The sequence below is a fragment of the Sceloporus undulatus genome, chromosome 6 (assembly GCF_019175285.1).
Source record: "Sceloporus undulatus isolate JIND9_A2432 ecotype Alabama chromosome 6, SceUnd_v1.1, whole genome shotgun sequence".
Taxonomy (NCBI): Eukaryota; Metazoa; Chordata; class Lepidosauria; order Squamata; family Phrynosomatidae; genus Sceloporus; species Sceloporus undulatus.
Window position 1 is genome coordinate 109,927,735 of NC_056527.1, and position 23,817 is coordinate 109,951,551.

A 23,817-nucleotide genomic window follows, 5' to 3' on the forward strand; every position below is an offset into this window, starting at 1 on the left:
ACACCACAATCCTAGGGCAGCTGCTGAGCCATTTTTCACCGTGCAGTGTCCCCCCGATTGGAGTGACGCATCTGGAATTGGTACAGTATTACCTTCTGTAACCATCTAAGTTGCTATCTGCTACCATCTTTTATACTGTTAGTTCTTGAATGTTTACATTAGTGAGTGTCTTGTGTGAATGGTGATTTCCTTTGATTATAAATAAAATTACATTTGGACTTCCACTCTGGAGTTTTGTTTCTTGGAACCATTATACACAGGCTTTCTGCTTTCTGCTTTAGTTGCCCAAGCCCTCTTGGTTGCTTTAATTTGAGCTAATACAATTCCCTATTTGAATATTAATTCCAACTAATTAATTGTTGGTGCACTTTCAGGACCCTTTCATTTTGGGTAACAATATTTTTATTAGGCCAACCAAAAGACACAAGATGTATTTGGCTTGGTTTTGAAGCCCACTGAGTTCTTCATCAAGCAAAGATGGGGAGGAAAGCTATGGTGTTTGAATTATCACACACTGGTAGGATAGGGACAGGATAGCTCCCTTGTCCTTATCCCATCATTAAACCGGCCATGGCTGCAATAGTGTGAAAGGCTTTCAAATCGTAGCGCCGAGTCCATCATTAACCCATCCTTAAAGTGCCACTGCAATAACGTGAACTTCCGTTAATGCAAAATGCTGGCCAATGACAAGTTAATGACAGGATCAGCGCGACATCTTCTGAAAGTCTTTTGCACAATCACAATCAATTGCACTTTTTAGACGGGTTAATGACAGGATCTGCGTGATGTCATCTGAAAGTCCTTCCTGCAATTGTATGGGAAAGACAGGATAGGAACAGGACAAGGATGGGATACCCTCCATGTGGTAATCCCCATAGTTGTGCGCCTTGCTTAAGGTGGTCTTGAGGGAGGGTCAGTGTCTAAGATACCCCCCGCATGGCCGTGAGGTTAAAAGCCACGACATAGACAGAGTCCAGTAAGGGCCCTTTCCCATATGACCCAATTATAGGACTATGGCCTGTTACAGACTGCCAAAATAAAGCTGCTTTGGGTCTCTTTGGAGGTATGCTATTTAAATGATGCATGGGTCCTAAGAGTCTGGAGGTCGCACCAAAGCCACACTCCATTCCTAAGCACTGGAGTGCAGCTTTGGTGCAGCTTCCGGATTCTTAGGATGCATGCATCATTTAGATAGCATACCTCCAAAGAGACCCGAAGCAGCTTTATTTTGGCAGTCTGTAAAAGGCCTATGATTCCACTTTAACAGTCACAGTAACATCCTACACAATGGTGGGATTTGGAGTTTAGGTAGTGGGGAGATTTAGAATTCTCAGCCAGAGTTCTGGTGCCTCATCAAACTACAAACCCCAGGATTCCATAGGATTCAGCCATGGCAATTAAAGTGTAATCATGGAACTATAATTGGGGCATGTGAAAGGGTCCCTGGTCTCTTAGGAAGGTTCTGCACTGTCAAGATCCGAAGATAAATGTAGGCATTATAACCAGTATAGTCTATCAGTAGGAGCCAAATTAAGATGTATAACCAAAAAAACCCAACAACCCTATTTTGCTTAGCTCTGGTTCAGAATGAGATAGAGGACAGAGTTCAGAAACAGTCCAAGAAGAAGCGTAACTCACCCACATATACCCTGCCATGCTCAGTGGAGGCTGGGATGGCTCGGAACATGCACCTTCTTGTGAACCGCCCTTGCTCATAAAACTCCTTCATCAGTGGATGGTTCTCCCCATAGATGCCAGTTGGGCGAAGAGCACAGGTGACCAGGTGCTTCCCACCTTGCATCTGGCACAGAAGAAGCAGAGAGAGGCATGCTAGCAATCTCTGTGGGCACATACACACCTTACATTGCAGCTCTGTTCTTACCTGCAAGAGTGTCAAATTACTGAGCAATGGGATACAGAGGCTAAGGCTGCCTCTTCCACCTTGATGCTCTCTAGATGTGTTGGACATGACCCAACTAGCCACCAGGGTGAAAATACAGAGGCATCTGAGAAGGCTTCCTCAACCTTTGTTGTTGCCTTCAAGTCGCTTCCGACTTACGGCGACCCTAAGGCAAACTATTATGAGGTTTTTCTTGGCAAGATTTGTTCAGAGGAAGTCTTCCACTGCCTTCCCCTGAGGCTGAGAGCATGTGACTTGCCCAAGGTCACTCAGTGGGTTTCATGGCCGAGCTGAGATTTGAAACCTGGTCCCCAGCGTCACAGTCCAAAACTTAAACCACTACGTCATGCTATTCAACCACAAATACCATCATCCTCAGCTAACATGGCTAAACAACTGTGCTGTCTAGGGATAATGGGCACTGCAGTCCAGCACATTTGGAAAGGATTAAATTGGGAAACACTGAGCTAAAGGGTTCACTTTACAGCAGGTACGCCCAAGATCCATATCCCTGCTCAGCTATGAAGCCCATTGTCTGACCTTGAGCTAGTCACACATTCTAGGTCCTATCCTACCTCACAAGGTTATAAGGAGAGTAATGCCATATACTCTCAGCTCCATCTAGAAAGAGAAAAACAGGGGTTTAAACACACTCCAGAAAGGTAGCCAAGCTAATCTTGAAGGTGTTGCAAAATCCTTTTTGGTTTTGTTATAACAAATTTAAAATATTGGTGAGACCTATAAACTTTAATGAATTAGAATCCACTGCATCAGATGAGTAAAATGTCTTCTTTGGAGATACAGGTAAATCTATGAAAGATTCACTTCATATATCTGTCAAAGATTCTGGCCCACAGAAGTTTATGCTGCAATAAATCTGTTCTTCTTTTAAGACGCCACAAAGTCCCTTTGTCTTATTCTGATCCTCTGTGAAGGATGGTCTGGCTTACCGGTCGCCCATTGGCTTCGATTATCAGCTGCTCAGCCTTGGTTTTGCTCACCGGATAAGGCTTTTCATGAACAGATTCGTAATTGGTGTCTTCATTTCCCCTGCAAATGAAAAACAAAATACCACAAACAATCCAACCTTATGTTTTTAATATACAAGAAGAGAAGAAAAAGAACCCCATTTGTAAGGCTCAGTGCCTTTCCCTTTCCACTAAAAAAACAAGTTAACAAAATAAGGTACCTCAAAATACTTTAGCGCTGTACAATTAACCCTATTGCATTCATATGGTGATATAAACAAACTGCACAATGTGCTGTGCAGCATGGAATAAAGATATCTTATCTATTAAATGAAAGATAAAAGACATGGTTGTATTGGGCACTGTTTCTTCCATACTGCAAATTCAATTTTTTCCATTTGCTTTCCCCAATTCGGGCCAAAACATTGGCAACAAACAGTTTTATATCTGCAGAGAATGATGTGATTTAGCACATGCAAGCAAGCAACAGCCAAGCTTATCCTATTCCCCAGTCTCTCCATCCCCCCCCCCCCCCCCCCCCCCCCCCCCATTGCCCTGTATTACTACTACTACTACTACTACTACTACTAATATTTATTTATAGCCTGCCTCTCCCCGGAGGATCGGGGCAGGTTACAATAAAAATAAAACATAATAAAATAATAACCCAATCCACAATTTAGAAGTGACTTCTTGAGCCCTTGCGAAAAGCAATGCCTCATAGGGAGTGGTGTACCTTAAAAAAAAGAACTCACTCCCTTCCCAATCTGTGGGGTAGCTATGTACTGCTGTTTCATGGTGTTGCTAAGGAGCTTTCTGGGGGAAGCCCAGGCTTTTGGTCTGGATCAAAGCCAGGGGGAACTCCTTGTCATGGTTACCACACATACACACCCATATACAAATAGAGAGACTTAACCTCTTAGGCATGCCACTTTCTAAACAAACTTGGGATTTTGTATTGCATTTCTTTTTTTGCCCTGAGTCATAAATGAATGGCTGCATTTTTTTTTATCCTACCACACTGAGAGGGCAATTTGGAAACTTCAGATATTGGTGCAACTGATCATCATCTCCTGCTGGATAATTAAATGCAGGAACTGTGCTTCCTTCAACTGTTTGGGTCACTCTGCATTCCAATCTGCATCTCCTTGGCATCAAGGAACACACGCTCTTGCAAATGTTCCAGATCCATGGCCCTCAAAGACATCCTATGTGTTGCTGCCATCATTCTGTTAATCCTGGAGGGGAGTCCTTTCTGGGCCCAGTGGGGCAACATACCTGTAAAAGGGATCTCCCTTCGTGTTGGGTCCCACCACTTCCATGCTACTGGTGTAAACCAGATACTGGGTTCCTTCCGACACACATGCTTCAATTACATTCTGGGTTCCTGCATTGACAGGATAGGAAGTAGTAGTGAAAGAGAGAGATGTGGTGGAGGCAGGGAGACAAAAACATAGGAAATATCAACCACAGGCCTTTTGGGAAAACATAATTCCATATAATGCAGAAAGGAGACTGCAGTTAAGGAATCAGAAGAAGATTAGGAATGAGAAGGTCTGCAATGAAAGAACTAGAAGAGATCCTAAAATGTATACATCTGAACACTAGAATTACCATGTGTGGATGTGAGAGTTGGACAGTGAAGTAAGTGGGGAAAAAAAGAACATCAATTCATTGGAGATGTAGTGCTGGAGAGGAGTGAAAGCAAAGATGACTACACTGAGGCTCTTGTCCTTTGGCCTCATCATGAGAAGGCATAATTTATTAGAAAAGGCAATAATGCTAGGAAAGGAGGAAGACCATATGTCAGATAGTTAGACTCAGTCAGGGAGGTCATGGGCCTCAGCCTGCAGGGCTTGAGCAGAGCAGCTGAGCACAGGGGAGCTTGGAGATGTCTCCTTCACTGGGTCATCATGAGCCGAGATCAATTCAAAGACAGTTAACAACAACAAAGCTTCTTTGAACCTGTTGGGAGGAGGGCAGGATATAAATGATCATCATCATCATCTTCTCCTCTTCCTCCTTCTCTCCTAATCTTCTGCTCTCTGATTTAGAGCAGCAGATTAGAACCAAGTAGAGCTGGGTCTCAGAGGTGAATGACTTTGGTCGTGTTCCCACCTGCCTATAAAGCAGATCATGAAGCGAATTAAGAGGTGTCATTCCCACTGATGCCCAAATTAGTTCCTCAATGCCCCGGAATTGTTTCCACTGCGATTCGATTCAAAATCGAATTATATTGTATAATTTGAATTAGACGCCTATAAACCGGTTTAAAAAATAGTAGGTTATAACACGGGTTATTTTTGAAAGTGGGGTACAATTCACGGTATCCGAATGGGAACGAAAGGGTTTCTGATTCGGGAACCTGGAGATGGGAGGAGCAGCGCTCAAGGGGCTGGCTTGGGGGTGTCACCCTCTTTGTTCTCTTTCTGCATCGCCGGCACCATGTTCTTCCATTCGCATAGCCTTTGCCTCCCCTCTGCTCCTCATTCATAGACCGATGTGTGAGGAGAGCCATTGAACACAATTTTTAACTATTCTTTTTTCTTTTTTCACCTCTGCCTGAGCGCCTGAGCAGCAGATGGGCTTTGCAGGACATCCCTGCTTGATCACTCCCCAGACAGCCCAAGGAGCAATGGGGGAGGCAAAGGGATTTTGGGGAAAGGAGGCTCCTTCCAGAGGAACTATGGGATGGGCTTTGCAGGACATCCCTGCTTGATCGCCCCCAGACAGCCCAGGGAGCAATGGGGGAAGCAAAGCGATTTTGGAGAATGGAGAGCCTGGACGTCCAGGGATCTGAGGGGGAGGATAGAGCCTTATCTTCTCTCTTTCCCAAAGATTCTCTCCCCAATAATGAAGCCCACTGCCTTCTCCTCCTTGATCCGATTTGCCAAACCTCCTTCTAGTCTGGGGAGACACAACAGAAGAGCCTTGGATGCAGCCAATTTTCATTGGCTGCCTTAAAAATAAAAAAAAACCTAGATTTGTGACGTCTGAAGCCTATGTGCTTGATTGACAGCTTGTGGACACAAATGGGAACGGGGAACAGGTTAATCCACTTTAAAATAAAGCGATTTAAAATAAATGGGAATTAAAACAGGGTCTAAGTGAATCGAGGTAATTTGCCCCTTTTGGTAATGGAAACGATGGAAAAAATTTGAATTATTCCCAGAACATAATCCGAATCAGAATTGCGCCAATATAATCTGTTTTATCTGCCAAGTGGGAACATCCCCTTTGAGGCACAGATTTTGGGCCTTTATCACAATAGACTCTTTTGCTATAATAGAGTGTTTCTATTCAGTTTGGTGCACGTGTGCGCACACGCACACGCACACACACACCACCACCACCACCCCTGAAATATATAAATATTAAATATAAATATAAATGAAAGCAGTCTTACATTTTAAAAAGTTTTTTCCCCCATGGGGTGAGGGGTTGTGTGTTTTCTGACCAGACGTCTAGTGAACTTCAGTAAACTTCAGATTTAACTAATCATTAATCTCTCGTAGATGAAACCAGCAGCTATGAATCTATCTATCTGATCTACCCCAATGCTTGCTTTCATCTGCCAGTGATTAGTACTTCTGAAGTTAAGCAGAAACAGAAAGGAAGGAAAGAAGAAAGGACTAATGAAATAAATGCTTTTTAAAACTGTAAGACTCTTTTCCTCTGACATTTCCAGGGGTGTGTGTGTGTGTGTGTGTGTGTGTGAGAGAGAGAGAGAGAGAGAGAGAGAGAGAAACTCTGTAATGGGGCTAGAAAAAGAGGGTGGAGGAGATAAGCAAAATTTTGGCTTCTCTAACAAGCCCCGGTTGGGGAGAGGAATCGGTCATTTGGCAATGGATATGTTCCCTATAGGAAAAGAACAACAAAGTTTAATGGTTGAAAAGCAAACAGATTGAAATGTCCATCTCTTCTCCTCCTCACCTGGAGGCATACTGACATCTCCCCACTCCAAGTATTCCCACTGATCTCCTAAAAATGCCATGAAGGCACAACTGAACATTTGCATGTGAAATTGTAGTGGAAAAGTAGAGGGAAAGGAAGTCATACTAACAGATTTTTTTTCTGTTGATAAAAAGAAATACTTTCAAAACCATATCCTATGGGAGAACAACACATGAGCAATGGCGCTGTGCAATAAAGCTGAAGCAATAGTGCAACTAATGCATAGCTATGATGCTATAACACCATGGTTCAATAAGGTTCTTGGACTTGGCCCACCACACAGGGTTGTTGTGAGGATAAAAATGCATGGGGGTGTGAATAAGGTTCGACACATAAAACATCAAAGGAACTTCAGGAAACAATGCCTGTCCAAAGAAACCAGGCACCATCCCAGTTTCCAACAATGTGCCATCTAATCTAAGTCCTCCTCTTCTAGAAAACCAGGGACTACATAATAGGATCAATCTGTTCTACTGTGCATTCAGTTAAAGGTCATGTACTATTTGTCAGAGAATCCCATGCAATTGCAGGCTGGTCTTTTCCCAAAGTGTGTTGTTGCAAAAATTTAACATATGAAAGATCAGAACTTAGAGGGGATGTTACATGGGGAGAGGACTACAACTTCCAGAATGTTCCAGGAAGCCATGCTGGCTGGGGATTCTGGGAGTTGTAGTCCCCCAAAGTGCTTTTTCCAATCTCTGTAGCAGGTTGCCCAGGAATGTTCTAGGATACCCTCACTGTCAACTGCATTCCTCCACATCCTGCAAAGCAGTTGGCACTCATATATGAAAGAAATACCCACATGTGGATGTTATTATCCATTGCGGCTGACTCACTCTCCAAAGGATTTATAGGAGTTTCCTTCAAATTTCAACCCCTCCCCCCTTCCCTTCTGCCATAAAGGAAAAAAGATGCAACTGCTTTTGGCTACACATGCAAGTCCATATTATCTGGAAAAGCCTGAAGGGGAGAATGGAAGGAAAATATGATGGGACACACCAGAGTTTTCCCTGCAAGGCTGCCAAGGAGGCAATGAGGAATTTGTTTTTGTGTGTCTTCAAGTCTTTTCTGACTTATAGTAACCCTAAGGCAAACCTATCATGGGTTTTCATGGCAGATTTGTTCAAGGAGGAGGGGGGTTGCCTTTGCTTCCTCTGATGCTGAGAGAGTGTGACTTGCCCAAGGTCACCCAGTGGGTTTCCACAGCCAAGCAGAGATTTGAATCCTGATCTCCAGAGTAGCCATGCTGAAATTTGGTCTTTCAAGTTGATTCCTTGGCTTCATTCCCCTAGTTGTACCACTTCCAAGTAATTTGCCCCCTAGTGAATACATCACTCAGTTTAGAGCAGTTAAATGGAGGAGGAACTTAAAGTGGGCAGTTCTGAGCATATGCAGAGTACCTTGCCCTGTATACTACCTGGCACCTATGCAGCCAAGGGTGAGAAGTAAAAAAGCAGAGCCAACTAAAGTTGCTGGATCTTCGCCCTTGGCCTCAAATCTCCAGTTTTCATGGGTTGTATCCAGGAGAGAGACAAGGGGGCAAATTCTCCAGTTTTGGTGGCCTTAGCTCTAGGCAGCAGAAAAGGGTTCTGTGCAACTCTCTCAAGTAGCTAGCAGAGTGGCACCTTGCAAGGCCTAATTTCATGCTGTTATTTTTTGTAACTTGCAAAGACTCCTCAGGAGTCTATGTATTTTAGGTTTTCCCTACCCCACTCCCAAGGTGTTGTGGCATCAGGGCTCACCCTCTACTCTGCTCTGAATATCCAACTTCTAACTAGAAGCAAATGGGCTAGATTAAATGTTCCTTATCACATCTCCCTAAATAAATAGGAGCAAATAATCCCCTCATTTCACCTGGGTCTGCAAACAGAGCCTTTAGCTAAGATTTCTGTCTTAATTTTCAAACAAGAAAATATGTACCATGTGTCTGTGTTTAAATGACAAGCCCCAACTTCACAACCTAACCAGTGTGACAAGTGGCCATGCCAGATAACAGACTGTAGAACTTGTGGTTCAAAAAGGGAGTTTATATTTTCTATTTCTATTCTATTTCTATTTTCTACTTTTAATTTTCTATTTATTTTAACCTCTTATTACCTGCAACCAGCTCATACAGAAACATTTCCCTTGTTCCTCCTGCTAGAGATAATGGTCCTTGCCGCTTTCCATCCTTGAAAGAACTTGGCTTAGTTCTTGGAAAGGCTTTACAGCATCACTTCAAGAGACAGATCTATGTATTACTTGCAAAAATAACTCGTCTCGTTTCCCAGTTGTCAAAGTTTCCTTTCAACCCTCCCACTTTATTCAGCAACCTTGTTTATTCCTGTTTTGTATTCAATTTTCCATGGAATTTCTTCCCTCCCATTACACAGATTTATTAGCTGGGCAAGCACAGATTTGGTTGAATATTTTCAAGGGAAAACAATCCTCTGTTTTCTTCCTGCTCTGGGCACAAGAGAAAATAACTTTTTAAAAAATTATCCAGCAGCAGTGCAAGGAGACTTCATAGTTCTTCCAAACACACCAGACAGAGAAGTTAACCTGTTTCTAGGCCATACCTCTTCAAGCGACAGATAAGTGATCACCGCAAAAGCTCTATGTGAAAAGATCACCTGCACTTGAAAAGCTAGGAGTGTTTCCACATTGCACAACTGTAACAGTTTGATACCATTTTAACAACAATTGTCCTATCCTTTGGACTCCTGGAACATGTAGTTTCTTGAGGTACTTATAATTCTCTGGCAGAGGGAATGTACTAGTGAAATCTAAGTACTTCAACAAACGGCAAATCTCAGGATTCTATATGAAGGATGAATGAGCTTTAAAATGGTATCAAACTGATGTAATTCTGCTGTGTGAATACACCCTTGGAAAAGATATCTAAAATATGTTCCTGACAGCTAGTTTTATCAGGGATCTTGAGAGGATAGTGTTTTCTTGCTTTCATTTTCAGATGGACAGCCAGTCAGTCACGTACACTAGGACCTTCACATTCGGTGGGGTTAGGGTAGCAGGACCCCTGTGAAAGTGGAAAAGTTGATTTTCTTCCTATCAACTTTCATCACTGTCCAGTTTTCACAACCAGACATTGAAATTTAAAAGACATGGCATAGATACTCCTAACTTTAGTATTCAATTAGATATCTTGATACTTGAGGATCTCATCTAGTTCTTTCATAGCTGCCCTTCCAGGTCTAGTCTACTACTTCCATTTTGTTTACTGCAGTCTCCATTCTGATGAATGACTGAGCCAAGATATGGAAAATAGTGATTACAATGTTTTCAGTGTCAGCTTTAAAGTTCTGTAAATCATCTGTGGCAAGTACACACACACACAGTAAATAGCTACATTAATTTAACACAAAACTGGATGGCTCCCAACACCACCAAAGCATTTGCAACTTCTGGACATATCTAGAATAGTTTGGATTGGCTCATTATCTGTCTCTGGAGATGATCTACTGTGAGACTTGTCTTTGTATGAAGAAATACTGAGCTGTGTACCCTTGCTCAATGTTTTTATATTTGGAAAGAAATGCTTGAATCCCCTCCACTATCATTTCTGCATCAGAAATTCAAGCCTAGCTCAATGGCTGGAGCAACCTGGAACTTCCTCCTCTTTTCCAGAAATCACCTCCTGCTTCAACCCTTCTTGCTGTGACATCTAATCTGAATCAGGCAATGCAATTTGATCTGGTCTCCAGCAGGGGTGAGAATCATGTACTCTTCCAGGTGATGCTGGACTGTAAATCCCAGCATTCAACACCAATGCTTAAACTGTCTGAGGCTGCTAAGATTTTCAGTCCCATATCATCTAGAGGGCTGCTTGATTCCAAGCCTTGGGCTACAGCAGTGGTTCCTAAACTTTGGTCCTCCAAGAGCTGTGGACTTCGACTTACAAAAGCCCTAGCCAGCATGGCCAATGGTCAGGAATTCTGGGAGATGATGTCCAAAATATCTGTAGAATCAGAGTTTGGGAATCACTGAGTTATAGGGAAGAAGGGGTTTGACTAAATGGTTTTTTGATGACCGTCAACACATACCGCAAACGTTGACCGCCTTGATTTTCTCAGGGCTGACTCTGCCCCAAACGTCCACCAGGCTGGCAGTGTGGATGACCACGTTGGCACCTCGTACAGCAGCCTTCACGTCCTCTGCGTTGCTGATGTCCCCCTGGATCAGAGTCACTGAATTGATGAGAACAAGAAATAGTGGATCAGGCAGGAGAAAGAAAAAGGATGCGAGTTGGAAACTTTCTGGAGGGACCAAGAGATCAGAGGAAGGGCAGCAATGAAATGAAGAGAACCAAATTGGTCAAGAGCAACAAGTGGTCAACTTTGGTTTAGTTCAGATTGTTAATTTGGTCACAACACCAACCAACACAACTCTGAAGAGTGCTCTCAAGATTGACCACACCTTCCAACAGCCCCCAGAGCCATGCTGGCTAGGGATGATGGAGGTTGTAGCCCAGTTCATTTAAAGGATGTTAGACTGGGACATGAAAGCTCAGTGCTTCATCCCTTCCCATAATTCCCATCCAGATCTTGTAAATGTTACTTTTGGTCTACATCTTCCAGAACTTTTCAACCAGCATGGCCAGTGGGTTCTGGGGGATGTAGTGCAAAACATAAGGCTTCCAAGTTCTATTTCAAATAAGACAGGCAGATGAAAAGTAAGATGTTGCCAAGTATTACGCAAAGCCAAGGCTGATGCATAAGGCAGGGCATGGAGCACAAGAATAACAACTGAAAAAATCTGAGTGGAAGCCACAGCAGCTCATGTCTAGTTTTCATGTATAACAAATCTAAGAATGCAGGGTGCTATTTATTTTTGTACATGGCTTTATACCCTTCTGGTGATTTCATGCCACTCAGGCAGCTTAAAACAATTATTGTTGTTTTTGTTGTGTTCCTTCAAAGTCGTTTCTAATTTAGGGCGACCCTAAGAAGAACCTATCATGAGTTTTTCTTGGCAAGAATTGAAGCCTGGTCTCCAGAATCACAGTCCAACATTCAAACCACTATGCCACAATTATAGACAATGTTGAAACAGAGTAATATTCCATGAAAGCAACAATATAATTTTTAAACAGAGAGAAATTCAGCACATAAAACAAAGGCGTTTATCACACTGAGGTTATTGGAGCTAAGATCATAAATCAAACAGTTTAGTCTCAACCAGACTAGACCCAGTGAATCATAGGTACTTGTATAAATGTTGACTTATCAAATGACGATTGGCTAAGTGGGTCTATATTTAGGACTAACAACTGGATTTAGAAGAGGAATGAGGATCCTGTGATCTTCCACCTGTTGAACTCCAAGTCCCAGCAACCCTAGCCAGCATTTATGTGGAATGTTGGGAGCTGCAGTCCAGTAACATCTGGAGAACCACATCCTTTCTATTCTCGATTCAGGCCAAAACCAATTGAATAATTTGCCTTATAAAAACAAGGCCTGCTGACAAAGCGCAGAACAAGAGAAGGGCCAAGCTTCAGTAGCCAAAGAATTCCCAAACTGAAGAGGCCAAGGAGAAGTCAGGCCTAATGTTCACATGGTTGAATCCTGTCTTCATTTATAGGATCTTGGAGGTGGGCTTTTCCCACCTTAGACCCTCCAAGATTTCACAGATGAAAACCAGCACACGTGTGGTCAAGCAACAATAGTGTGTGGTCAAAATGGCAGAAATTAATGAGGAAGAACACACAAACTAGGAGAGGCTGCAGCGGTTTACTTTTACCTGTGTCTACTACTCTACTACTTTTGTACTTTCAAATTAGTTTGCAGCAATTGAAATAGGCTGAGGAAAAGGGGGAAGGTGGGAGAGAGAAATTTTAGAAGGAGTGGAAAAATGTGCAATGACCAAGGATGAATCAGGATTGTCCTTGCCATAAGTGAGATACAGTGGACCCTTGTTATACGCTGGGGTTTGGTTCCAAGATCCCCCGTGTATAACAAAATCCATGTATGCTCAAGTCCCATTAAGTATAATGACATAGCAAAATGGTGTCCCTAATAAAAAATGGAACATCAAGGTAAATTTATACTTTTTTGGAACATTTTCAAACCGTGTATGCTTGAATCCGTGTATAAAAAATCCGTATATAAGAAGGGCCGACTGTAGTTGGTGGATATGCTACCTGGAAATGCCAAGGGTCAACCTGTCATCCTTCTGTATTGCCAGGCGTGGAACAGTGTACAATACCAGCGCACAGCAAGGAATATGTATATATTTCAGAAATCCCCTCCTTTGCAAATTCCAGCTTTGATTTACCGCTTCAAATCTAGGTTTTTCTTAATCTCTACCTACTGAAAACAAAATGCCCCTCCTTCTCCTTTGCATCATCCCCATAGCTTTGGGTAATCCTCCTCTTTGCAAGGTTTAGAAAGAAGGTATTGTGCTGAGAAAGGAAGGAATAAAGCCAAGGGCTGTCTTCTTTAATAATACACTTTCTCCCAGAAATAGCATTGCCCTTTGTTCACACAAAGCTGGATGGAGGAAACAAAAGCAATGCTATATGTTACAATCTGGTTCCTCCCTCTCCTGGCTTTCCTAGAAAGAATCACAAAGTGAAGAGGAAATGCTAGGAAGTACAGCCCCAGTCTGTCCTCAAAGGGCTCATTCACCACACTCACAGTGCAATCCTATACAAAAGCAACACTTTTGAGTCTGGTGTTCCCAGACAGCTCCTAGCCCTGACAAACAAAAGGCATTGCACCACTGGTCTCTTGCCCTCCTCTTCTTGTTTAACCTACTTCTTGTCTTGCTGGAGAATATCTGTTGTATGTGTTGAGAAGTAGCAAAAACCCAGAGAAATAGACAAGGAATTGAAACCTTGTCTTAACATTTCGGAGGGGAAAATGGACAAGTTTTAAAAAATTGGAATGAAGCGAGATCTTATACAGAGGAAAGATAAAAGAGAGGAAAATAATAACAATAAGCAAGCAAGTAAGAAACAAATAACACGAGGGTTAGAACTAAAGGAAAAAGTCTGATAAATGGAAAAACAACAGGAGAAAAAGGGAGAACAAAAATTATAGAGAAATACTAACAAGACTAGCGAGGAAGTTACTACACTTATACACTGATTTTTTAAACATGGATTCAAGCATCCACAGTTTGAAAATGTTCCAAAAAAGTATAAATTTCAAAAATCAAACCTTTATTTTCCATTTTTTATAAGGGACACCATTTTGCTCTGTCATTATATTTAATGAGACTTGAACATCCACAGATTTTGTTATCCACGGGGGATCTTGGAACCAAGCCTTTAGTATGAGCACTAAAATAGTTATGGCTGCTGGAATTTTGTAAGTTCTTTGGCATTGTTTTCCTATGCTTCCATCCTTCATTACATGCCCCTAAGTTTTAACCTCAACTTATCCACAGGTCATATCAAAATCCATAATTATGGCCCCAAAACCTGCCCTCGACTTATATGTGATGTCGACTTATAGTCGAGTATATATATGGTAGATTTAAATATATATCTGGTGTAGCCGTGTTGGCCACAAAGCACAGGACAATATCCAGAATCTACAAGACAGTGATGCCTTTACTGGACCAACCAAAATGCAAAATACATGTTTCAAACTTCCAAAGCTCCACTGGCTTCTTTATCAGGCAAAGGTGTTAAAAGTCATATAGAAGAAAGAAAATTATGACGATGTTAAAGTCACCGACTTGCTTTTTGGATTTGGTTTGGTTCCAGGACCTCTCTCATGGATATCAAAATCTGTGGTTGCTCAAGTCCTCTAAATACAATCACATAGTAATATGGTGTCCCTTATATAAAATGGCAAAGTCAAAGTTTGCTTTTGAGATATGTGTGTGTGTGTGTAGTTGAATCCACTGACAGAAAATCCATGGATAAGGAGGGCCAACTGTAGGATGGATTCAGCATCTCACTTCCCACCTTATGGGGACATTTTTATCATATTTGTGCCTCTCATGCCTGTTTGTGGCAAGGAAAAAGCCTTTTTTAAACACCTAGGTCCAAAACACGTTGCAGAAATAATGCAGAGTGCCCTGGCTCAGTGCTATGGAATCCTGGGAACTGTAGAATTCCCTCACGTTGACCCAAGGCAGTTAAAGTGGTCTCAAATTTCTGCAGTGAGTTTTGGACCCAAGAAGTCACTTGGAGTCACTTCTTATTGTTAAAAAAGATCTCTCCTGGGTCTAATGCCTGAGGCGGCCAGAAACTTAGCAAAAATACTCCCATAAGGCATCTGGGGTCATTCTGGACCTAAAAATTTGCTTCTTTTACTAAATGCTTCAACCTCTTCCTTTGTTTCAATACGGCAAGTTCACATAAGCCAATGAGAAATGGATGACAAAAAGTATCCTTGGATTTTTTCCCCATCAACTTTCCCATGGAACAAGGAACTGCGTTGATCCGGCTGCAGCCTCTTGCTATTGTTAGCTCTAGTTTTAAGGAAACGCTTTAAAAAGAAAATCTTATCAAGGCAGCCTTGGGACCGGGATTGCCAGATCTCAGGGCCTAGCCCCAAGTCTCCAGTTTTTGTGGGCCATCTCCAAGTGGGAAACAAGGGTGCAAATCCAATTTTGAGGGAACTTAGCTCTTGGGAAGAAGAATGAGTGGTGTTCACTTTAGTTGCAAAGACTCTCCAGGGACAGAATCCTTCCTTTTTGAAAGGAATCCTTCCTCTTTCCTTTCCAGTTGTGATGGTGCCAGAGCTCACCCTCCACTCTGCTCTGCATCCACCTTCTGGCTAAAAGCATGTATGCCAGATTAAACCTTCCTTATTCAGTAAGAAAGAATCAACCCCTCATTTCCCCTTGATCTGAGAACAACCCCTTTAGCTAAGATTTCTATAGATCTATAGATCAAAACACACTGCATTAAGAATCCAGTTTGAGACCACTTTAGCTGCCCTGGCTCAATGATAGGGAGTTCAGGGACCTGTAGTTTTGTGAGACATTTAGCCTTCTTTATCAGAGAGCTCTGGAGCCACAACAAACTACAGTTCCCAGAATCCCCTAGCACTCAGCCAGGGCAGTTAAAGTAGTCTCAAACTGGATTATTTCTGCAGTGTGTTTGGGCCCAATGTTAACTTCCAAGCAGGAACACACATTCTCTCTGTGTGTGCGTTTGTGTACTTGAATTAAAAGCTGTAAAAAGTGCTTCTCACTACAAAGCCAGGAAGTGTCATGGTCACCCTTCTAGGAAATGCTGCTGCAATTGCATCCGCCACAAAGCACCTGCCAGGAATAAAATACACCCATCCTCTTGAGCCACTCAGTCCATTCCCACCTCCCCCCCCCCCCCGCCCCCCTTACGTCAAACCAGGCCTTGCAAAACTATTTCCCCTTCCTGGTTTCTTCCTCTCCAGATGATTCCTAGGCCATCTGTCACCAACCAGCTGTTTCAAACCTCTTGTGTGCATATATTTTTAAAGCATGGCCTTGGAAACTTAATTCTCTGGAATCTGAATGAGCCAGAACAGAAGCATCACCAAGAGGTATCCGAGAAAGGGCTAAAGTGATTTCCCATCCTTCCTTTTAGTTTATCTCTTTCTACTTGTTTATCTGCTTGTTCAATTAATGTATATTCCCCTTTTGCTCAGCACAGGACCAAAGGCAGCTTACAGCCCATTAAAACAAAGTACCTGTGGAAGGGAATTTCACAACCTAGGAGCAGCCACCAGGAAAGCCCTCTACAATGTCTTTACCAAATGTGCTTCTGATAGTGGTAGGACCAAGGAAAAGCTCTCCCCCAAAGATTCTAGCAGGCTCATATAGAAAGGTAAGGCCTTTCAAATTGCCTGAATTCATCCTATATAGGGATTTAAAGGCAATAACTTGCACTTGAAATTCTGACTGGAAACAATATCGATTTACTTTCAGAGGATGGTCCAAGGCTGATGTCACATTGCACAATTATTGCTCTATCCTATGCAATCATGGGATTTGTAGTTTGTAGTGGCACCAGAGCTTTGCAGAGAAGGCTAAATATCTCACAAAATGACAACTCCCAGAACTCCATAATATGGAGCCATGGCAGTTAAAGCAGTGTAAACTGCATTAATTCTGCAGCGTAACTCCAGCCTGAGTCACATCAGTGAGATTTTGTATAATCTCCCATGTTGGCAATGACCAGGTCGAGGCCTTCCTTCGCAGCAGGAGCAGAGTGACCCACAATTCCACCCACAGTTTTATAAAAATTTTATTTATAATTGGCATCTGGATCTGTGTTTGGTATGTTGTGGTTGTAAGCTGGCTAAGGTATATTTTGCGAAATTGATGGCCCTTGGCCAACTCATAAAATGCATTTGACAATTTTCAGAGCTTCCAATCAAAGGCATTGGTTGTGATCAAGGGCTGTTCATATATTTACCTATCAAGACTGAACATATTTGTTTCACAGGCTCTCCACTGTTCACAACTACTTTGAAAAATGTCACAATTTGAACATCAAAAATGAGGTAGGGATGCATGATAATAGAGCATCTCAAAGACTTGAGAGATTCCCTAATAGCATTCTTCAATTCATTTGAAGGGGTGATGTAGCAAACATGTCTTCTACTGTGTGAGTGAATGTCATGGAGAAGACAACCTGAACCAATGGATTCAAATCACAGTAGAGGAGATTTCAACTAAACATTGGGGAGATCTTCCTGACAACAAGAGCTCTTCAACCGTGGAACAGACTGTCTCAGAAGACAGTGGATGCAAGAGGCAGCTGGTGAATCAATGAAGTGGTGAACCCATTCTAGGTTTAGTATGAATGAAGCTATCCGAGGTGCTGAATCTATTTCAGGATAATCTTAATCTGCTTGGATAGCTGCTTTAAAGTTCAGGCTAAAATCCAGAGCAAACTAACCTGGAAACCACCAGTCATTACTGGGTAGATGATCTTTCCTCAGACTTTGTAAAACCCAATTTGAATGGCCAGTCAGTCAAGGATGTGTTAGCTGTGGATTTCATGCATCAGTAGGGAGTTGGACTAGAATAGATGACCATTGAGATCATTTCCAATTCTCTTATTCTATGATTTTACATACTGTCTTCACAAGATATCATGTTATTGAACTCCGCTTGTTTCTGGGTTGGCAATGGAGGGACAATCTAGATAGCCTTTGCCAGAAGGCTAGATCTGAAACATGGAATCCCAGTTCTTACTTGTCAAGCTACTTGTCTGGAAATCCTGCCCTATGAGGAGTAGCTTAGGAAGTTGGGTATGTTTAGCCTGGGGAAGAGAAGGGGAAGAGGTGACACGATAGCCATATTTAAATATTTGAAGGGATAGCATATTGAGGAAGGAGCAAGCTTGTTTTCTGCTGCTCCAGAGACCAGGACACAGAGCAATGGATGCAAATTACAGGAAAAGAGATTCCACCTCAACATTAGGAAGAATTTCCTGATGGTAATAGCTGTTCAACAGTGGAACACACTCCCTTGGAGTGTGATGGAGTCTCCTTCTTCAGAGGTTTTTAAACAGAAGCTGGATGTCCATTTGTTGAGGGTGCTTTGATTGTGTGTTCCTGCATGGCAGAGGGTTGGACTGGAAGGCCCTTGGGGTCTCTTCCAACTTTATGATTTTATTATTCTATTACTACTTTCTCTAATGGAAGAGGCAATACATAGGGACAAACAGACAGCACAATTCTTTTAAGAATTTCAAATAATGGTTAGCTTTGCAACATCAGTCTGCAGAACAGAGAGAGGAAGGAGAAGAAGAAGAACGGAAGGCTGTCTATCATTCCACAACTGCCCAAGAACTGTTTCCACCCCAGATGATGCTGAGCTGGTGTCTTGCTTTTTTCCCCTCTCCCTCACCCTTCCTTTTTGTTGTGTATTTAAGTGTAAGAGCAATTACTGTTTTACAACCGATATACGTAAGCCGCTCTGAGAAGCTTTTTAGTTAAACAAAGCCTTTTAAAAACCCCTTTAAAATAAATGCTTTTTGTTTATCCAGAGAAAACACAGGTATGAAGCACCCCAAGTCATGTCACTGTCAAACATTAATAGACATATTTCTGGTAGGTGCTGAAAAGGATAAACCACATGAAAGCTAAAAGACGGGATTATAGTGAGGCATTACTGCATCCTCTTGCAACACAGATACTTTATGTCTACGTGCTGTAATGGCAGGTAGTTTGCTAAGTGTGAAATGCCCACAAAACAGGTCCATGGCTCTGTAGACTTCCTGTATTTCAAACCACCACTTCTCTCTTATCAAGCCCTGTCACCACTACATGCTGCCAAAAGTTCATTGCTCCACTTCCTCTAATTGAGAAAAGGTATACTTGAAGGTCAGGCTTTGTTTTATCCTGGACCAAAGCCCAAAAGACATTAGATCTCAGTAACAGCAGCCACAGCAGGAGAGAAAACTTCACCCAGAAGCGACCTCAGCAAGCTCAATTCCAACTGGGCATCTCTCCCAGCAATTCCTGTGCAGAAACTTTCATTTTTTCCTCTCTTTCCTTTCCAATTCCTATTTTGCAACACCTAGCAAAGCTCTTGCTACCAAATATCATTCACACTTGGCCAAGCCAATGATATTTTGGCAGCAAAGATGCTGGCAGAAAGACACCGGCTGAGCATGAGGCAAGGAGTAAATCACAACCACCTGGGTGGCATTCCTTTTTGGCTCTGGCCACTCTGCTCTCCACAAAACTGTACACATGATGTGCTTGGGAGATTTGCACTTAGACAAATTTGTTCCACGTGTGGGTTTGACCTTTTTGTACCCTGCCAACAAAGCTCCTCCTATGCAGAGTCACTTTGCTGGCATGAAGTGATGCCATCACTCTGCCCAGCTTAGCTGCCAGTCTGCAGCTATCATCCCACAAAGGGGAAAACACAAGATAGGACTGCATCTGTGCCCGACTTTCTGTGGGGAATAGGCAAGGTACTGATCTGTGGGCTGCATCCAGCAGTTAAGCCTGTATCTGGGTAAGGCAACATAGCAATCTCATTCCTGCCAAGATTTCACAGATGAAAACTGGGAGACACATGGCCACAAAATACCAGAGTGTAATCCAGGAGCATCACTAGGGTGGTACAGGGGGTGACACCACTACTCCCCAAACATCTGCCTTTTGGGCTGTGGCATTTCTCTGCATCCCTTTAAAACACCAGAGCTTTCTGACAGAGAAAAACAAAACAAAAAAACCAAACAGCTTGATTTATATACCTCTTCATACCATCAGGACTAGCCTGGAAGAAGGAAGAGCCCTCCCTCCAATCCATCTGCCTTGGTCCAGGCCTCAGAGGGAGAGAAGAACCACTGGATCTCATCCCCTTTCCCTCCACCATTCCCTTCTCCTTTTGTTTCGTGTCTTTTAGATTGTAAGCCTGAGGGCAGGGAACTGTCTGATTAAAAACAATAATTGTAAGCCACCCTGAGAGCCATTAGGGCTGAAGGGCGGGATATAAATACCTAAATAAATAAATAAATAAATACCGAACTAGCAGTGTTTAAGCGGTTTACAACTGTAAGCTAAGCCTAAATATTTCACAAACTACAAATCCCAGAATTCCACAGCATTGACATGGCAGTTAAAGTGGTGTCAAGCAGCATTATTTCTGCAGTGCAGATGGAGCCCTAGTCCTCCTTCACTTTCTTTTTTTGAGGATTACTCTATAATCCTCCTTGAATACAGAAGCATCTGCTTCTGTGTAACCACATGGATAGGAATAGCTCTGCAAAACTGAATCAAAGTCAGAAATTATGTTGTCGTTGAGTATGAATATTCTTAGCTCTTTCTAGCTACATTAGATGCATGATTTGTTCATTATGAAATTTTTGAGGCAACAGTATGCATTTGAAATGAAGGAGGGAGACATAAGCAGCTGTATTTTTAAAAGAACATGAACCTTCAGACCTTGAGACACATGTATCCTTTTCAAAACTGGGGTTTCATCCAAAAAAATTAAGGCAAATTGGCTTTCCTTGTGTTTGTTTGTGGTAAAACACATACAGCATGCCAAGATCAATGGAAAAATACTTCTAATTTTCATTCTGTATACCCAAAGCTTAGAATTTGACCTAGGATTCTACTGGAGAACCTTCCCTGGTAGGCAAAGAGTAACACTAGACCTTGCAAAGGAGAGTGTGTTCTGTGTGTTTTCTTCTCTTCATTACTGAGATACCATAGTATGTACCTGAAAACTAACATTTGGGGAACACTGTTTTACAAAAAGGGGGAAATCTTCCTCCCTTCACCCACAGGGCCCTATAAATTAGTGAGTTCATCACAGTTCCTAAAACCAGGAAAAATTAAACATGTTGGAGAAATGATATACGTACTTCTTCATTCTTCAAAGCTTTCTTTTTTGGACTACAATTACCACAATCTCCAGCCAGATGCAGCTGGGCATGTCCCTGGGAAGATTTTGGCAACTCCAATATATGAAGTATATGAAGATGCCAGCCACTGATGCTGGCAAAACGTCAGGAATAAACTCTTCTAGAACATGGCCACATAGCCTGAAAAACCCACAAAAAGATTTCAAATATATTTACATCTTTGATACAAGACCCACAGGGATATGGTACAGTCAGCTCTCCGTATCCACAGATTCATTATCTGTGGATTCAAGCATCCATGGCTTGAAAATATTTTAAAAATACATAAATCCCAAAAAGTAAAGCCTGATTTTGCCATTTTATATAAAGGACGCTATTTTACTATCCCATTGTATTTAATGGGACTTGAGCATCCATGGATTTTGGTACCCAGAGAGGTCCTGGAACCAAACCCTAGTGGATATCAAGGGTCCACTGTATCCACCTTGCTGGCCAGACCCTCCCTGCACACATGAGGAAAGTACACCACTAGTTTTGGCAACTGCTCACCTCTGTCCAGATGCCGCATGCTCTCATCCAGATGCAGGTCAAAGACACGCACTTCTGCCAAGTCGGGCTCCTGCTCCAGAAGCATCTGGACCAGATGTTTCCCCAGAAAACCACAGCCACCAGTGACTAGATAGATCTGGTTTTTGGTGATTGGTCCCATTTGTCCTGGGTGGGGAAAGAAACAGAGAAGGTACCTTTAGCATGATGGAGGAAAATCTGGAAGCTTTAGGAATTGGACAATTGAACAGAAGGTAGGAAACAAAGTCTCCAGTGAGGGACAAAAATACTGCTTCCATAAGGCCCACAAGGACTAGACTCTTCAGTAAAAAAGAAAGACAAAAAGGAATCAGGCCAAGCTAAAGGCTTACTGATCAAGCAAAATTATATTCTGGAGGAATAAAAAGCATCGAGGCCATCATAGTGAAACAAATAAACTAACAAATCACTATGGGACAATAGTGATTCCTCCTAACAAAGCAACAGGAATGTGTTGCGTTTCCAAATGTCCATTAGAATACAGCGAACCACTGATTGATTTGTTATATGTCTTATGGGAACACTGTTACGGGGCTTTGTTCACAGAGAGTTTGTAACTCCCATCCTCTGATGCTGATTTGCCCAAGATCACAAAATGGGTTTCTACAGTTGAGTGGGAATTCAAATTTTTATCTCCTGAATTCTAATCCAACACTTAAAACATTATGTTGTAGTTGTTAACTGCCTTTGCGTTGGCCCCAACTCATGGTGATGCTGCGGACGAAACATCTCCAATACCCCCTGTCCTCCATTACTCTGCTTACGGTAGTTCCTGCAAATCCAAGTTCAAATATCTACTGATGCGGATTAGGAAAAACTGAACAGTGCTCTGTATGAAGCAGAATTTGGAAAAGTTACTGTTTTGGATAACAACTCCCAGAATGCCAATGTTATGGGACAGCAAAGAGTTCAGGATCAAGTGTTGTTTTAGATTTACACAACTGGGTCCTAAAGTGCAGAAAATAAATCCTGAAGGAGAATGGAAGAAAAAAAAAAAAAGAGGGGGAAAAAAGGGAGAGAAAAAAATAAAAATAAAATAAAATTATTAACAGACGTTCCCTCTGTCAAAGCAAATAGAAATCTCTACATTTATATTTCCAGAAAGTTTCCTGTGCCTTTAATAGCTGCCTTACAGGCAAAAAGAAAAACACCAGCAGGTGCACAGGTCCTATCTTTAAAAAGAGGAATGATGATCATGAAATGGGTAGGTCTTCCTGGAACTCAGATTCTTGTTTTTGTATCTGAAGTCATGATGGAGGAGGCAAAATGGAGACAGCACCACACACAGTGGATGGGCATTGCCTTTTGAATGTCAGGGGAGCACAGTTTTTAAAAGCTTTGCCCTCATTTGTGCTGGCTAGCCAGATTAAGCCACTCACAATCTTATCGCAAAATTACTGAGTGAGAGGTGATAAGGGTGCATTGCCTTAATATCTTCTTTCCATGCCTGTTTCCAGCAGATAAGCAACCATTAAAAAGTTAAGTCCTGATCTAGCCATGCTTTAATTGTGGAAAAGAAAGATGATATGGGAGGGCTTTGGTTAGTCTAAAACCCTAACGGTACTAGATTCTGTTTGATCTAGAAAGCCCTGGCTAGTGCTTGGATAGTAGGACACCAAATGAATACTAGGAGCTGTAGGCTATATTTCAGAGGAAGGAACTGGAACTGGAACTGGAAAAAATGCCTCTGAGTATTCCTTGCCTAAGAAAACCCTATGGAATTCATGGGGCTACCATAAGTTGGCAAGCAACTCGAAGGCAGATACACACACATGGGAGGGCTTGGGTTTATAATGGAAATAAAACCAACCACAAGTCAGGGCTATCCATGCCATTAGGCAGGGTGGGACTACTGTTGGTGGTGTGGAGACCCAGATTATCTCTGGTTCAATTGGTGCAACTGATCCAGGTCCCTAGAGCTGAAGGAGAAAGATATAACTGCTTCCCTAGTCACTTGCTGAATCTCCCAGTATTTCTCTTATCATTCATGTATTGTGTACAGCTTCAGTAACTGATTTTGAAAAATGCATGGGATCAGGTTGATGGTTTCATTGCAGCTGTGCCTGTGAAAATGGGTTCACTTGTGAAGATTTCTGCTCTGCTGCCTTTTCTTTATACCGTAGTTCATATTTCAT

At 42.2% G+C, this 23,817-nt stretch overlaps 2 protein-coding genes across 4 annotated transcripts in view; both read right to left on the bottom strand.

Moving 5' to 3' along the window:
- PRSS8 (serine protease 8) overlaps positions 1 to 23,817 on the bottom strand; it is a 687,619-nt gene that overhangs the window by 388,813 nt on the left and 274,989 nt on the right. The window lies entirely within an intron of this gene.
- Positions 1 to 23,817, bottom strand: part of HSD3B7 (hydroxy-delta-5-steroid dehydrogenase, 3 beta- and steroid delta-isomerase 7) — a 54,774-nt gene that overhangs the window by 4,783 nt on the left and 26,174 nt on the right. For all 3 annotated transcript variants that reach the window (XM_042472881.1, XM_042472879.1, XM_042472880.1), the window contains exons 2-6: positions 21,647 to 21,811; positions 10,866 to 11,009; positions 4,147 to 4,255; positions 2,851 to 2,950; positions 1,639 to 1,801 (exon numbers count right to left, since the gene is read on the bottom strand). In XM_042472881.1, coding sequence (XP_042328815.1) covers positions 1,639 to 1,801; positions 2,851 to 2,950; positions 4,147 to 4,255; positions 10,866 to 11,009; positions 21,647 to 21,811 — 681 coding nt within the window. The remainder of the gene's footprint in view (positions 1 to 1,638; positions 1,802 to 2,850; positions 2,951 to 4,146; positions 4,256 to 10,865; positions 11,010 to 21,646; positions 21,812 to 23,817) is intronic.